The sequence below is a fragment of the Saccopteryx bilineata genome, chromosome 4, assembly GCF_036850765.1.
Source record: "Saccopteryx bilineata isolate mSacBil1 chromosome 4, mSacBil1_pri_phased_curated, whole genome shotgun sequence".
NCBI classification, from domain to species: domain Eukaryota; kingdom Metazoa; phylum Chordata; class Mammalia; order Chiroptera; family Emballonuridae; genus Saccopteryx; species Saccopteryx bilineata.
Genome location: NC_089493.1, coordinates 258896534 through 258912246, shown reverse-complemented (window position 1 = coordinate 258912246; position 15713 = coordinate 258896534). Strand labels below are relative to the sequence as shown.

The following is a 15713-nucleotide window of genomic DNA, read 5'->3' as shown; positions in this document are numbered from 1 at the left end:
ACCATCTATTTAGTGATGTAAAAAACATGCAAACGAACGGTTTAGTTCAACAAATGCTGAGCATGTACTAATGAAGATTTGCACATCATCTACCCCCCTTCCTCTTCCTGGTTTCTCTTTCCTTTCTTGCCCCCTTAACTGTTCTTAATAAAGAACTTAGGTATAGGCCCTGGCTGGTTGGCCCAGCGGTAGAGCGTCAGCCTGGCATGCGGGGGACCCGGGTTCGATTCCTGGCCAGAGCACATAGGAGAAGCGCCCATTTGCTTCTCCACCCCCCCCCCTTCCTCTCTGTCTCTCTCTTCCCCTCCCGCAGCCAAGGCTCCATTGGAGCAAAGATGGCCCGGGCGCTGGGGATGGCTCCTTGGCCTCTGCCCCAGGCGCTAGAGTGGCTCTGGTCGCAACAGCGATGCCCCGGAGGGGCAGAGCATCACCCCCTGGTGGGCAGAGCGTCGCCCCCTGGTGGGCGTGCCGGGGGGGATCCCGGGTCGGGCGCATGCGGGAGTCTGACTGTCTCTCCCTGTTTCCAGCTTCAGAAAAATACAAAAAAAAAAAAAAAAATTTTTCTCCCATTTTTTTATATGCACAGTTATAACAAAGCCTCTTGGGATCTTTCCATTCCTTGAAAAAAGTAAAATTCTGCATAGTTACCTCCTCATACATGCTCTTACGGAACTCCAAGTCCTCGGTAAGACTCTGACAACGATTCTCCAAATCCACTTTCAGTAAAGTTTCGTCAGCTAACTGTTTTTTGGCAGCAGTCAAGGAGGCTTCCAACTAACATAAGGAAAAAGAATTGAAGACAATTGTACAGCAATCATTTAGTAGCGAATTTAATTTGATACCTATGAATTGAATCCAGTCAAGTATTGCAAATTCTGTATATAAATATTTACAAACGTATGAGAGTCCTTCGTTATAACCTTTATCCTTAACTGTGTGTTCAGTTTCTGGCCCTGCCCACAGAGTGCCACACCAAAACACCTCTCAAATTTCCTGACTGCCAAAGGGCAATGAGCAGAGAGAGGCCTTGGACTTACATTTCAAACTCAAGCCAACAATTTTCGCTGCCACTTTCATTTTTTCCTGTGTGCGGAGCACTGTTTGTTTTAACACCTCTCTTCCTACCTCACATTTTGTCACAACAATAAAACAGGCTTTGAGAGCAAGAAACAGAATGAGCATCAACACACAGAGAGGAAGAAGAGTATAATCAAGATGCAGTGACTGAAGAAAAAGGTGCTTTGTGCCTCAGCACTATCAGATAAGCCATAAGATAATCAAATGAATAAACATTGTTTAAATCAAAATATACAAAATAATCCACCAGTCAATCAGGACAGGTGAGGCAATTAACCTGCCAGACACAGCTCAGAGCAGAGTTCTTACCTGGGCGTTCTGATCCTTCAGATCCTCCAGTTCTCCCTCCAGACTCTTTTTGTCACCGAGTGCAGTAGCCAGAGCCGCATCTTTAGAATTCAGTGCTGCTTCATATTCTCGAAGCTTGATCTGGGCTCCATTAAGATCTGACTCTTTCTTAGCATAACTGTAAGACATTGAAAAAAAGCACAAGACATCAATTTATACCCTAGATTTGAGGCCTTTTCCCTCCCCACTTAGGGGAAAACGGAGAGGCAGTTTATCTAAACGCTGCCATGACCTACTAAACTCAGAGGGCCAATTCAGGACGATCATATCTAGAGTTTTTGGTGGATAAGAACTTTCTCTTCCAATGATGTCCCTTCTGAATGTGTGTGTGTGTGTGGCAGAGACAGGGAGAGTCAGAGAGAGGGACAGACAGGAAGGGAGAGATATGAGAAACATCAATTCTTTGTTGTGGTTCCTTAGTTGTTCATTGATTGATTTCTCATATGTGCCTTGACCGGGGGGGCTACAGCAGACCGATTGACCCCTTGCTGGAGCCAGTGATCTTGGGCTCAAGCTGGTGAGCTTTTGCTCAAACCAGATGAGCCCTCGCTCAAGCTGGCGACCTCGGAGTCTCGAACCTGGGTCCTCCACATCCCAGTCTGATGCTCTATCCACTGTGCCACTGCCTGGCCAGGCCCCTTCCATAATTATTAACGATTCCAAGTCACAGATGTCCATAGGACCGACACACCAGAATCCCAGTGGTCTAGGAGAGAACACCTGTACCCCTGGTTCTATAGGGGCATTACATGTTTCTATAAAAGGACATTTTTAAAGAAATGAATATTTATTATTTTAATAGAATAAACATTATAAACTAAGATGATGTAGAGACACAAATCAAGATATAAAATTATATTAAATAAATAAAAATTAAGTTATTTTAAAAAGTAATTTTACTACTTGATGATGCCCTACAGAAACTCCCTTGATGTAGAACCGGCCCCAGGCTTGCAAGGACTGCCCATTCCTTACAGAAGAGGTGATTTCAAGACCTTCCTAACTATAAATTAGGCCCTCACTGACAGTTTGAAGGAAAACTAATTATTTCAGTTTATAGTATTACATAACTACCCAAAAATGAGATCCAAGCTGAGGTTTCTTTTTCTTTTAAACACCAGTTTTTATTAACTGGAGTTCTATATTATAAAATTAAGGTTCCTTTGATATATTTTGTCAAATAATTACATCTTAAAGAACACCATTTTTGACCAGGCGGTGGCGCAGTGGATAGAGTGTCAGACTGGGATGCAGAAGGACCCAGGTTCGAGACCCTGAGGTCGCCAGCTTGAGCGCGAGCTCAGCTGGTGTGAGCAAAAAGCTCACCAGCTTGGACCCAAGGTCGCTGGCTTGAGCAAGGGGTTACTCGGTCTGCTGAAGGCCCGTGGTCAAGGCACATATGAGAAAGCAATCAATGAACAACTAAGGTGTTGCAATAAAAAACTGATGATTGATGCTTCTCATCTCTTTCTGTCCCTGTCTATCCCTCTCTCTGACTCTCATTCTGTCTCTGAAATAAATTTAAAAAAAAGAACACCATTTTTTTACCCAAATAATTCTAGTATCATTAATTAGTGACACCAGAAAAGCCTTAATATCAAATTCTCAATACCTGTTCTTAACTAAAATGGCAATTGTAGAAGAGTATTTCTACTACTGATGGTTGAAAGTGGGCTAAAAGAGAAATTTTTAATTAACAGAAAAAATTTAAAAATCTGTAATATTCAAATGGATAAATTTATTCTAAGAATAAGCAAATGTAATTTAAACAGAAGATTCAATAGTATTCATTTCTTACTCATTTTGGTAACATAAAACTATATACACAAAATATCAGTCCTATCACATTTTTCTTAAATCCTATATTTTTAAAAACCAGAAGATGGCAGCCTTTCACTGAAGACTTCTTTAAAGAGGAAAAGAAATCAACTGTTAAAGAAAAAACATACAGTCATTAATTTATAACAACAATCCCACCTAGTTCCCACAAGTGCTGGGTCCTAGGCTGAGAACTTCACAGAGCAGATCAATGCTTGTGGAAGAGCTATTATTTTATCCCACGATATAAATGACCAGAGCTAGGCAGGGATACCTATCACAACGTATATAACCCTTTAATATACAGATATATCACACAGTATTTACAAAAGCTACTGACTCAAACTTACTTAACAATTACAAAAAATTCTACTGCACCACTGTCTAATATTTAAGTCTCAGATCATAACGTGGTGATTCTCAATGTCATGCCTCATGGCAAGGGAGTGAACTTCTGCTTTCCAGAAACCAAATGGCCCACCGAGGAGACTGAATTAAACACACACACACACACACACACACACACACACACACACACTCCAACTTCACAGGTTATGCATGTTCTGTGTTTGATTTCATTTATTTAATGAATAAATACATGCACATGGCCCCAAATTCAGTGCTAAACCACAAGTGAAAGATACTGCACAACATCTTGCGGAGTATATAGTAAATAAGAGAAGCCAAAAATTAAGACAGTGCACCTCAATGACTAGAATATGGTGATTTCTTCAACAAAAATCAAAACCACGTACGACAAGGAGTGGGGGACTAACAGGGATGAGTAGGACATGCTATTAATCTGTGATCTCTTGAGCCACCCAGTGGTAACAATTGAAATTTGATGTCAAGCTCTTTGTTATTGTACCACTGTTATTTTGTAAAAATACACATTGTTCCATTACAAATTCTTTTGTAAAACTGTAACTTTCACATGCTGAACAAATTAGAAAGATACAAATTAGATTTGGAAATGTGCTTCAAATTGCAAATGAAAGCTAACCTTACATGCCCTGGCTCAAGGGTGGAAAGGAGGAGAGGTGGATAGTATGGCTGCATCTCGCATGTACTTACATTACACTTATTGTACAGACCCATCCTTGTGCATGTTCTTAGCTACCTCAATAGACTGAGAACTCTTTGAGGGTGAGGGTCATGACTATTCCTTTACTTTCTACATAGATAACAGATAATTAATCACCGTTTAGTAACTGTTAAAGAAACTTCCTGTACACTCCCCCCCCCCAAAAAAAAACCCATCCTGCTTTTCTTTATGCTGTGTAAAATAGCACGTCTTTTCCTAGAAAAAAATTACTGTGACATTTTATAATCTCTACAAGTCACATTCCTAGATGTCCTCCTATTGTCTGCCAATGTCCTAGGCTAGATGGATCATGAAAAAATTCTTAAGATTACACTAGTCTCCATCCAATCAGAAGCCATGAAACAATGAGTTTTATGTGCCACCATAAGCTGTCAATACCAAGGCCACGTAGCAAGTTAACATCTTAAACATAATCTTCTCATAGTCTTTAACTGTATTATTATTTTTCATTCATTGAATGTGATGCAGGAAGTCCTGATCTAATTATCAGGTCATGGTCAACGTGCAGAAACCCACGGAACTGACATCCTACACTGCACAGGTACACTGGCTGCAGCCCTCACCTAAGCACAGAGTAACACATGACAGTGCCCTGAAACAAAGAGCAGCTTAAGCAGGAATCCAGGGGGTGGTGGGCATTTTTCTTTGACTGTATTTCCTAACTAACCTGCCATTCCTACCTCCAGCTAAGGAGATCTTTCTGCATTTTCATTTAAATTCAACACATGAATGTAACACTAAAAATATGCACAGACTATTTTTTAAAAAGCCCATTTCACTGTAGACACTTACAGAAGAACCAAACCTCCAGCTGCAGCCAGGAAAAGGGTTTCTAAAATGTAGTTCATACTCTTGTCAAAAAATTTCTTCCCTTAATAAACAAAATTAGCTTTTATTTCAAGTAAGTTTGAATTCCACCAGTTATAACAAGCAACTAAATTATCACCCTACTAATAACATTTCCTTCTTCAGTTTATATCACGAATGCTCAGCTGAATGAAATACCTAGTTTGGCCAGTAGCACACACAAAGGAAGCCCCTGAGTTCAGCTACCTGAACACCCACGTGTACCTGTGAACCAGGAACCTGTGTTCATGTGCAGGCCAGGACCTGTGTGCACGCTTGGGTTTGGTTTCCCTCTTTTACAAGGGCCACAATTTTCACTATTTCCTCAAGTACTTCTGGCCTTGTTCTTTAATTTTCATATTCAGAAATATAGGTACAAAGAATAATATTAAGCAATTCAATTTAAGTGACCTAAATTAGAGATGGTCTCTTAGTTGGTAGAATAAGTACATACCTAGAAAAAGCTATATATAAAGTTAGTTTCTGGATTACTAAATGTAATTTCTATAAAATTTGCCAAAGATTATGATACTACATGTATATAAAAGTAGACAAGGGCAAAACTTTGTGTTCATTAAATGCTTGCTAAAGGAATAAAATCTGTTAAGAGGTGTGTGCTTATGGAAAAATCCATCCAAGGTATAATATTGATATGATATACTTAATATAGTCTTTTAAAAGCTACCCATTTGAAATAAACTATAGATTTTAAAAGCCAGACATAGGAAAAACCGTTCTATGTAAAACTGTTGTTTCTAATCATATTGACAAAGATGTTTCAATCCCTCAAAAAAGACCCTCTACATCAGGGGTCTCAAACTCAAAATATTTTGGATAAAATTAAGTAAGCCTAGGGGCCTACTTGTATTTTTCATTTCTCTAGCATCCTAGCTAGATATTAGCTTAGTTAACAGCAGTTGTGATGCGAACTACAGTTTCTGGTCGTTTTGTGACACTGAGTAAACTGCATGTACGATTGTGCTTGTTGTACTGATTTTTTTTTGTTTTCAACTGCAGTGAGAAAAGTGTTGCGTAACAGTTGCCTTTTGTAGACCTAGTGCGGCCCGCCGAACGGCTGTGATCTTGCTCTGCGGCCCACATGCTGAGTTAAGTTTGAGACCCCTGCTCTACATGGAGAACCAGGCCAATAAAGTCCAGCTGTTTGAGTTCTGTTTTAATTTACCTTAAGGTTCTTCTGAACAGCTGTCTGATGGCAGCTGGACACCACTCAACACTAGCACAGTTACCCAAGTGACTATGTCAGGTAATCCAGCTTCTGGGGCTCTCTTCGTACTCAGGATTTATAATCAACATGCCTTTATCGTCTAACCATGAGTTTTAGAGAAAAAAATAAGCTTTACTGGGGACTTTATTTCTGAAGTTTTATTAACATAAAGGCATTAGCCTGACCAGGCAGTGGCGCAGTGGATAGAGCATCGGACTGGGATGCCGAGGACCCAGGTTTGAGACCCCAAGGTCGCCAGCTTGAGTTTAGGGCTCATCTGGTTTGAGCAAAAGCTCACCAGCTTGGACTCAAGGTCGCTGGCTTGAGCAAGGGGTTACTCAGTCTGCTGAAGGCCCATGGTCAAGGCACATATGAGAAGGCAATCAATGAACAACTAAGGTGTTGCAATGCGCAACGAAAAACTGATTGATGCTTCTCATCTCACCGTTCCTATTTGTCTGTCCCTGTCTATCCCTCTCTCTGACTCTGTCTCTGTAAAAAAAAAAAAAAAAAAGATAACGGCATTAATATGCCCAAACAAAAACTTCCTGTCCCAAAATAATCTATTTCATAATGGACTCAAACTGCATATTAAATGAGTTCACTCTAACACTCATTCATCATCTTCAATGTTTCCAAATTATCTTCCCTTCCAAACAGAGAAGTGATGTAATCTGCATATTTTTACTGAGGAAAATTAACGTCTCTGCAATTTAGATAAATATAATTTAATACACAAAATCTCCAGAAAGTCATTCATCCACAATTTTCGTTTAAAAAAAACGTGTCCCCTCTGGCATAAGCAAAATGACTATGATGTGTTTGCAGCTGGCCAAATAGCTCAGCTGGTTAGAGCGTAGTCTGGACACACAGAAGTTGCGGGTTCCATCCCAGTCAAGGCACACACAGGAATCGATCAATGTTTCTCTCTCCTTCTCCCTATCCCTCCCCCCAATCTCTCTCACCAACCCCTTTCTTCCTCTCTAAAATCAATGAATCAATGAATAAATTTTAGAGCTGCAATGCCTTATTTATGATGGCAATAAAATTCTGTAACATTCAATTAAACTGAACTGTCGAATTAGCAACAACCCAATTAGAAATCAGCAAACTCCAATTGAAATTTGATTAAAATTAGAAAAAGTACTAAATAAGACTGAAACTGGACCACAGAACCATTGCTTTGACCAAAAAGGTTCATTTACCTAAATAGGCATGTGAGTGGGGAATGGACGCTTACAGCTTAAGTCCTAATAAAAAAAATGACTTATTCTCCAGCAAAAAACTGTTAGAATAAGTAAATTCAGTACACTCACAAAACACAAAATCAATACACAAAATCTGTGGCATTTCTATATACTAACAATAAACTATCAAAAAGAAATTAAGACAGGCCCTGGCTGGTTGGCTCAGCAGTAGAGCGTCGGCCTGGCGTGCGGGGGACCCGGGTTCGATTCCTGGCCAGGGCACATGGGAGAAGCGCCCATTTGCTTCTCCACCCCCCACCTCCTTCCTCTCTGTCTCTCTCTTCCCCTCCCGCAGCCGAGGCTCCATTGGAGCGAGGATGGCCCGGGTGCTGGGGATGGCTCCTTGGCCTCTGCCCCAGGCGTTAAAGTGGCTCTGGTCGCGGCAGAGTGACGCCCCGGAGGGGCAGAGCATCGCCCCCTGGTGGGCAGAACGTTGTCCCTGGTGGGCGTGCCGGGTGCATGCAGGAGTCTGTCTGACTGTCTCTCCCCGTTTCCAGCTTCAGGAAAAAAAAAAAAAAAGAAAAAAGAAATTAAGACAGAAATCCCATTTACAATTGCATCAAAGAATAAAACACCTCTGAATACATTTAACAAAGGAGGTAGAAGACCTGTGTACTAAAAACTGTATGACACTGATGAAAGAAACTGAAGACACAAATAAATGAAAGATATTCCATGCTCATGGGTTGAAAGAATATTATTAAAATATCCATACTACCCAAAGAAATCTACAGATTTAGTGCAATCCTTATCAAAATTCCAATGGCATATTTCACAGAACTAGAACAAATAATTCTAAGTATTGTATAGAATCACAAAAAAATCCAAACCAACCAAAACAATCTTGAGAAGGAACAGCCTGACCAGGTGGTGATGCAGTGGTTAGAGCGTCGACCTGGGAGGCTGAGGACCACGTTCGACACCCAAGGTCGCCGGCTTGAGTGGGGGCTCATCTGGCTTGAGTGCAAACTCACCAGCTTGAGCATGGAGTTGCCCACTGGAGCACAGAATCACAGGTCTGACTCCAAGGACACTGGCTTGAGCAAGGGGGCACTGGCTCAGCTGGAGCCCCTAACCCTGGTTAAGGCACATATGAGAAAGCAATCGTGTTCGCTTCGGCAGCACATATACTAAAAATTGGAACGATACAGAGAAGATTAGCATGGCCCCTGTGCAAGGATGACACGCACTAAAGTGTCACAAGTACCAGTTGAAGTTTCTCATCTCTCTCCCTTCCTGTCTGTCTGTTTCTGTCTCTCTCTCTCTCGCAAAAAGAAGATAGAGAGAGAGAGAGAGAAAGGACAATGCTGGAGATATCAGTCTCTGATTTCTAACTATACTACTAAGTTATAGTAATCTAAACAGCATTGTAATGGAACAAACACAGGCACAGACCAATTAAACAGAACTGAGAGCCGAGAAATAAACCCACACAAATATGGATAAAAATTAGGTCCTTGCCTGACCTGCGGTGGCACAGTAGAAAGAGAGCCAACCTGGAATGCTGAGGTTGCCGGTTCGAAACCCAGGGTCTGCCTGGTCAAGGCACATATGGGAGTTGATGCTTCCTGCTTCTCCTTCCTTTCCTCCCTATCCTCTCTAAAATGAATAAATAAAATCTTTAAAACAAATTAGGTCCTTTAACTCAAGCACCTATAACATAAGTATATGAAAGAAGGAGGTGTCATGGGGCTACCTTCCCTGTCCTTGTGCAATTTTTCTGCTAACAAGCAAGGTCCTTAAAACCTGAAGTTCTTCTGTCCTTAAGTCTATACCACATACATTACTATAACTCTGTAGTAAATTTTGAAATCAGAAACTGAGTCCCCCTTCCAGTTGTATTCCTTGTCAAGATTGGTTTGGCTATTCTGAGTATCAAGCAATTCCATATGTATTTCAGGGTCAGCCTGTCAACTTCTGCAAAAAATGGTGGCTGTGATTTTGATAGAAACTGCACTAATCTATAGTCAATTGGGGAGAATTACCACCTTAATATTGTCTTTCAATCCATAAACATGGAATGTCTTTCATTTCTTCCAACAATGTTTCAATGTGCAAGTCCTACACTTCCTTTGTTCAGTTTATTCCTAAAGTATTTCTATCTCTTTAGTCTATAAAAAGTGGACTTTTGTCATTTCATTTCTGGACTGGTCACTGCTAGTGTATAGAAATACAGTTGAGTTTTGTACATTGTTCTTGTATCCTGTCACCTTGCTGATGAACTTGTTTATTAGCTCTCCAGATCACTTTGTTTTTTACAGATTCCTTAGGATTTCCTATTTACGATATTGTCATCTGCTAGTGAAGACAGTTTTATTTCTTTCTTTCCAATCCAAATGCCTCTTACTTCTTTTTTCTTGCCTAAGTGCCCTGGCTCGAACCTCAAGCACAACACTGCATGAAAGTGATGAGTGGGCATTCTTGTCTCATTCCTGATCTTAGGGAGAAGCAGACAGGCTTTACTACTAAGTACGACGTTAGCTTATATAGGTTTTTCATAGATCCCATTTATCAGGTGAAGATGTTCCCTTTTATCAACAGTTCAGATATTTTTATTATAAAAGAGTGGTGTACTTTGTCAATGCTATTTCTGCATCTTTTGAGATTATAGGGTTTTTGTGCTTCATTCAGTTGATATGGTATAATATTACATTATTGACTTTCATAGACCGAACCAATCTTGCATTCTCAGGACAAATCCTAGTTGGTGATAATGGCATATACTCCTTTTATACACATGGGTCAGGTTGGTTTGCTAGCATTTTATTGGGAATTTTTGCACCAATACTCATGAGGAATATTGGTCTGTGAAGTTTTTCTGAAACAGTCTATTCTCCAGTTTGATGAGTGGCATGAGGCAGTTGTCCAAACAACAGCAGTGGCAGCTTCCTGGCCCTGAACCATAGCTATGTGCCGTTTTCTTAAGTTCAGTAGGTCCAGTCATGGTCTCACCATGAAAGCTCCCAAAGAAGGTCACTCGACAGTGTTATTACAGGCATTGTACTTGCTCTTCCAGCTCTTCTTATCATTTTTTCTAAGCACCCACACATCCCGCAACGTTTTCCTTTCTGCTTAAAATATCTAGTGCTTTTTCTATTTCCCATACACAGACCTAAAGAAATAGAAAAAGAAATTAATTTGAGGCAAACAGGAACTATGAAGGAAAATGAAGACTTCTGAAAAAATGAGAAACAACTGCATCAATAAATTTAATCAAGCTCTAGATTCCATAAAGGGACAGCAAGATAAAAAGAAGCTATCAGAAATTTTTAAAAGATAGCAAAATTAGAAGGTATAATTAAAAACATCTAGCAGAGAAAATAGTTTTAATTAAGAAAACTAGCATGACCAGGCGGTGGCGCAGTGGATAGAGCGTCGGACTAGGATGCCGAGGACCCAGGTTTGAAACCCCGAGCTCGCCAGTTTGAGCGCAGCTCATCTGGTTTGAGCAAAAGCTCACCAGCTTGGACCCAAGGTCGCTGGCCTGAGCAAGGGGTTACTCGATCTGCTAAAGGCCCATGGTCAAGGCACATATGAGAAAGCAATCAATGAACAACTAAGATGTCGCAATGAAAAACTGATGATTGATGCTTCTCATTTCTCTCTGTTCCTGTCTGTCTCTATCTATCCCTCTCTCTGACTCTCTCTCTGTCTCTGTAAAAAATAAAAAAAGAAAACTAGAAGATTAATTAAAGAGTTTCAACTTTTATTTATTTTTTTTTAGCAGGGGGGAGGGGAGAATGGAAGAGAGATGAGAAGCATCAACTCGTTGTGGCACCTTAGTTGTTCATTAATTGCTTTCTCATATGTACCTTGACTGGGAGACTCCAGCCAAGCCAGTGACCCCTTGCTCAAGTCATTAAACTTAAGCCAGTAACCATGGGATCATGTCAGGGCACACACGGGAAGCAGCCAATGAGTGCACAACTGAGTAAAACAACAAATGAATGCTCCCTCCGCCCTGGCCTGTTGGCTCAGTGGTAGAGCGTCGGCCTGGTGTGCAGGAGTCCCAGGTTCGATTCCCGGCCAGGGCACACAGAAGAAGCGCCCATCTGCTTCTCCATCCCTCCCCCTCTCCTTCTTCTCTGTCTCTCTCTTCCCCTCCCGCAGCCAAGTCTCCATTGAAGCAAAGATGGCCCAGGCGCTGAGGATGGCTCTGTGGCCTCTGCCTCAGGCGCTAGAATGGCTCTGGATGCAACAGAGCAACACCCCAGATGGACAGAGCATCGCCCCCTGGTGGGCATGCCAGGTGGATCCCAGTCGGGCGCATGCGGGAGTCTGTCTGACTGCCTCCCTGTTTCCAACTTCAGAAAAATACAAAAAAAAAAAAAAAAAATTAAAACAAATGAATGCTCCCCTTCCCCCTCCCCTCTCTCTCCCTTTCTCTATCAATCAATCAATAAAAAATTAATCCTTAGACAGACAGTTCAGTTGGTTGGAGCATTATCCCAGAGCACAGAGGTTGCTGGGTTGTCCCAGTAGAGCCCAAATCTATGTCAATCAGGTGTTCCCAATTCAACTTCCCCACATGGTGGGACACTCCTGCTTAACAGCAAGGCTGGCAGTCTCTTCGAGACTACTCTTGAGGCGGCTATGAGGATTCCACTTATCATTGCCGAGACCAACTGCCACTGGAGGAAAGACAGGACCGACACACAAGTTAGTTGCAAGAATCACACAGGCTGTTTATCGCTCACAAATCCTTTTGGCGTGCCTGGGTACAGCTTAAGGGAGCCCTGTCAGTGTCACCAGTCCCTTTTCTGGCCTACACCTTCTAACAGGTGTCAATCCACAGGATTACCACCTTTTTGGGACTTCTTGAAGGGAGCCCTTTTTACGTTAATCTACCAGGATGTCACATCAAGTCACCTTTAAGGTGTTTCTAGGGAAGCTTCTTGTTTATGTTAACCTAGAGTTATAACATCAAGCCACTTTTTATCTATATATAACTTCACACACACACTAACTGGGCCCCGTGTGAAAGGCAGTCTGCCTATATCTGTACACACTAGATTAATTCCTATCCAGATGGCATAGCCTTATTTACTTGCCTCAATGGCTTTTAATATTATATCCTAATTTATTTCTATATATCTCCCATATTTTTCTACATTTCCTTATATTTAATTACTATAACATTATATTACTGTAACATGGCTCAATTCCCCGGTCAGGGCACATACAGGACGTTCCTGTCTCTCTCTCCTGGCCTCTCTCAAAAGAAAAAAAAAATAGTATCTCTTGATACTAATTATATGGTCACTCCACTATTAGGTAATGCTGGGGATTTGTCTTCACCCTGGAAACTACTAAACTACTTAGCAAATATGACCACTTTTCTAGTACAGAATCTTAGAGGAAGGAGTAAGTGTTCTAGTCCTCTACTCAATGCATCGAGGAAGAATTTACTTTAAATTGGTGTTAGAAATGTCTCCTTCCCTTCACAGCCAACATTCTTGTCAAGTGACCTAAGTTCATGATTTCTTTTCATTCCTTTCTCAGTCAGGATCAGTGTCTTTGACCCACTGCCCTTCACTAGCATAAGGCATTCCTCAGTTAGTGATCATGTCCAGGCACGCAAGTCAACTGGGTACATTTTAAATCTCATCAGACATTTTAAATCACCAGCATTCCTTAGCAAATCTCCTTATTCCATGACACTCTCCCTACCTCTCTGGCTATTACCTTCCATCTCCACTGTGGATTTTTTTTCTCTATCTAGTCTTCACAACATAGCTGTTTGCCATGTCTCTGATTTTTCCCCTCTTTTTTCTCTCCCTACTCCCATATATCACCCATGTTCCTAAACTGTGTCTCCAAGCCACATCTCTCTTCAGAGCTCCAAACTAGTAAGTACTCCAAATTGCCAGCTGACATCTCCACCTGGAAGCCCAACAAACACCACGAAGTCCCTAACACCACGAACCCTGAGTAGGATCCTCCAAACCTGTTCCTTCCCCACCAATCTCTGTTCAGAGCAACACTATCTCCCCAGGCACCATACAGGGAAACAGATGTTATTCTCCCTCATTTCCCAAATCTGCGTTCCGTCCTTCCTTTCCCACTGCCTGCCTCAGTTCAGGAGTCACCTCACTATTCCCCAAATGTCCTCACTAGGTTTTCACCTCAACCCTTTTCCCTCCACACAACCACCAGACTGAGGTCACTCAGGCCAAAAATTCTTGAGGCTCCTCATTACATAAAAGCCAACCCCTACCCCACCATGTATTCTTCACTCATTTACTCATTCATTCATGTACTTATTAATGTACTTCTATATTTATATTAACAAATATATGGTTCTAGTTCAATGCTCTATTTGCCATCAGGACAATACCCTCTCTTAATATTTTCCTTTAGATGTCAACTCCTACTTAACTCCCAACACTCAGCTCAGATATCACTACCTCCCACGATGTCTTTGAAATCTTTACAAGGCTCCTAGTAGGCCTTAGGTAGTAGTCTTTGTATCTCCATAGCACTACATGGTTATTGCTATCACAGCACTTATTACATTGTATTCTGTATCACATTTAAAGTATCACAATACTGTAGCATTTGTTTTCTATCTTCTACACTAGACCTGTAAGCAACTTGATAACAGGGACTGAGTGTTCCATCTTTCTATCCCCAGCATCTGGCTCAAGGCAGGCACACAGTAGTACCTGGCCACAAATGTACACTTAAAAAAAAAAAAGAGCCTGACCAGGTGGTGGCGCAGTGGATAGAGCGTTGGACTAGGCCACAGAGAACCCAGGTTCTAAACCCCAAGGTCACTGGCTTGAGCGTGGAATCATAGACATGATCCATGGTAGCTAGCTTGAAGCCCAAAGGTCGCTGGCTTTAAGCCCAAGGTTGCTGGGTTGAGCCAGGGGTCACTAGCTGGGCTGTAGCCCCCTGTCAAGGCACATATGAGAAAGCACTCAATGAACAAGTAAGGTGCCACAATGAAGAATGATGTTTGTCATCTTTCTCCTTCCTGTCTGTCTGTCCCTATCTATCTGTCTGTTTCTCTCTCTCTCTAGCTAAATAATAATAATAATAATAATAATAAAGATAAAGGAAAAGAACATTTCTGTCATGACTATTAAAGATTTATTTAGAGATTTTAATTTCTTTTAAAATTATTAAAGCAGCCTGACCAGGCAGTGGCGCAGTGGATAGAGCGTCGGACTGGGATGCCGAGGACTCAGGTTCGAGACCCCGAGGTCGCCAGCTTGAGCATGGGCTTATCTGGTTTGAGCAAAGTTCACCAGCTTTGGACCCAAGGTCGCTGGCTCGAGCAAGGGGTTACTCGGTCTGCTGAAGGCCCCTGGTCAAGGCACATATGAGAAAGCAATCAATGAACAACTAAGGTGTCACAACGAAAAACTAGTGATTGATGCTTCTCATCTCTTTCCGTTCCTGTCTGTCTGTCCCTATCTATCCCTCTCTGACTCTCTCTCTGTCCCTGTAAAAAAAAAAAAAATTATTATTAAAGCATAAAGTAGGAAAGTAGCTTTTTAAGAAGGAAGGATAGAGGTCCCTTTCAGTAATTCATCTTCACCCTTTCCTTATGAGTGAACAAAGCCTTCAGTTAGTATTTCAAACAGCAGCTTCAATTACTATACTCTCCTGTCTTCCAAAAGTACAATCTTGGAGGCATGGACTATCAACATAAAAAACACACATACCTAGTACTATTTCCAAAAGTAGACCCAAACGGACCTGAAAATTAACTGTCCTATATACGACTGGGAATTCCAAGAACACATGACAGTGCGGTGAGCCTGCTTCCTGAAGGCTGGTGGAGTAGTAATGCCTGCAAAACAACGCTGTTCTAAGGATTAAATGAGGCAAAATATGTAAAAATGTTATCAACATGCTAACTTTGCCATTTATCTACCTGCTAAGTAATCCTATGCAAAAGACTTAATTACCCTAAGCTTCAAGTTCCCGCACTCCTCAACAGGGCTGTCATAAGGCTTACAGGAGAATGTCTAGCATTGTGCCTGGCAAGCACAATATGCAGGAAATAATGTTGGCTCTTAATCCTGCATCTTACACA

At 41.5% G+C, this 15713-nt stretch overlaps 1 protein-coding gene and 1 non-coding gene across 2 annotated transcripts in view; one reads left to right on the top strand and one right to left on the bottom strand.

The window, feature by feature from the left end:
• The window catches only part of LMNB1 (lamin B1), a 59276-nt gene that overhangs the window by 28570 nt on the left and 14993 nt on the right, over positions 1-15713 (bottom strand). The window contains exons 2-3 of the mRNA XM_066274241.1: positions 1387-1543; positions 649-774 (exon numbers count right to left, since the gene is read on the bottom strand). Coding sequence (XP_066130338.1) covers positions 649-774; positions 1387-1543 — 283 coding nt within the window. The remainder of the gene's footprint in view (positions 1-648; positions 775-1386; positions 1544-15713) is intronic.
• On the top strand, positions 8773-8880 carry LOC136336974 (U6 spliceosomal RNA). Its single transcript, XR_010731706.1, has one exon. It is a non-coding gene; the product is annotated as a U6 spliceosomal RNA (small nuclear RNA).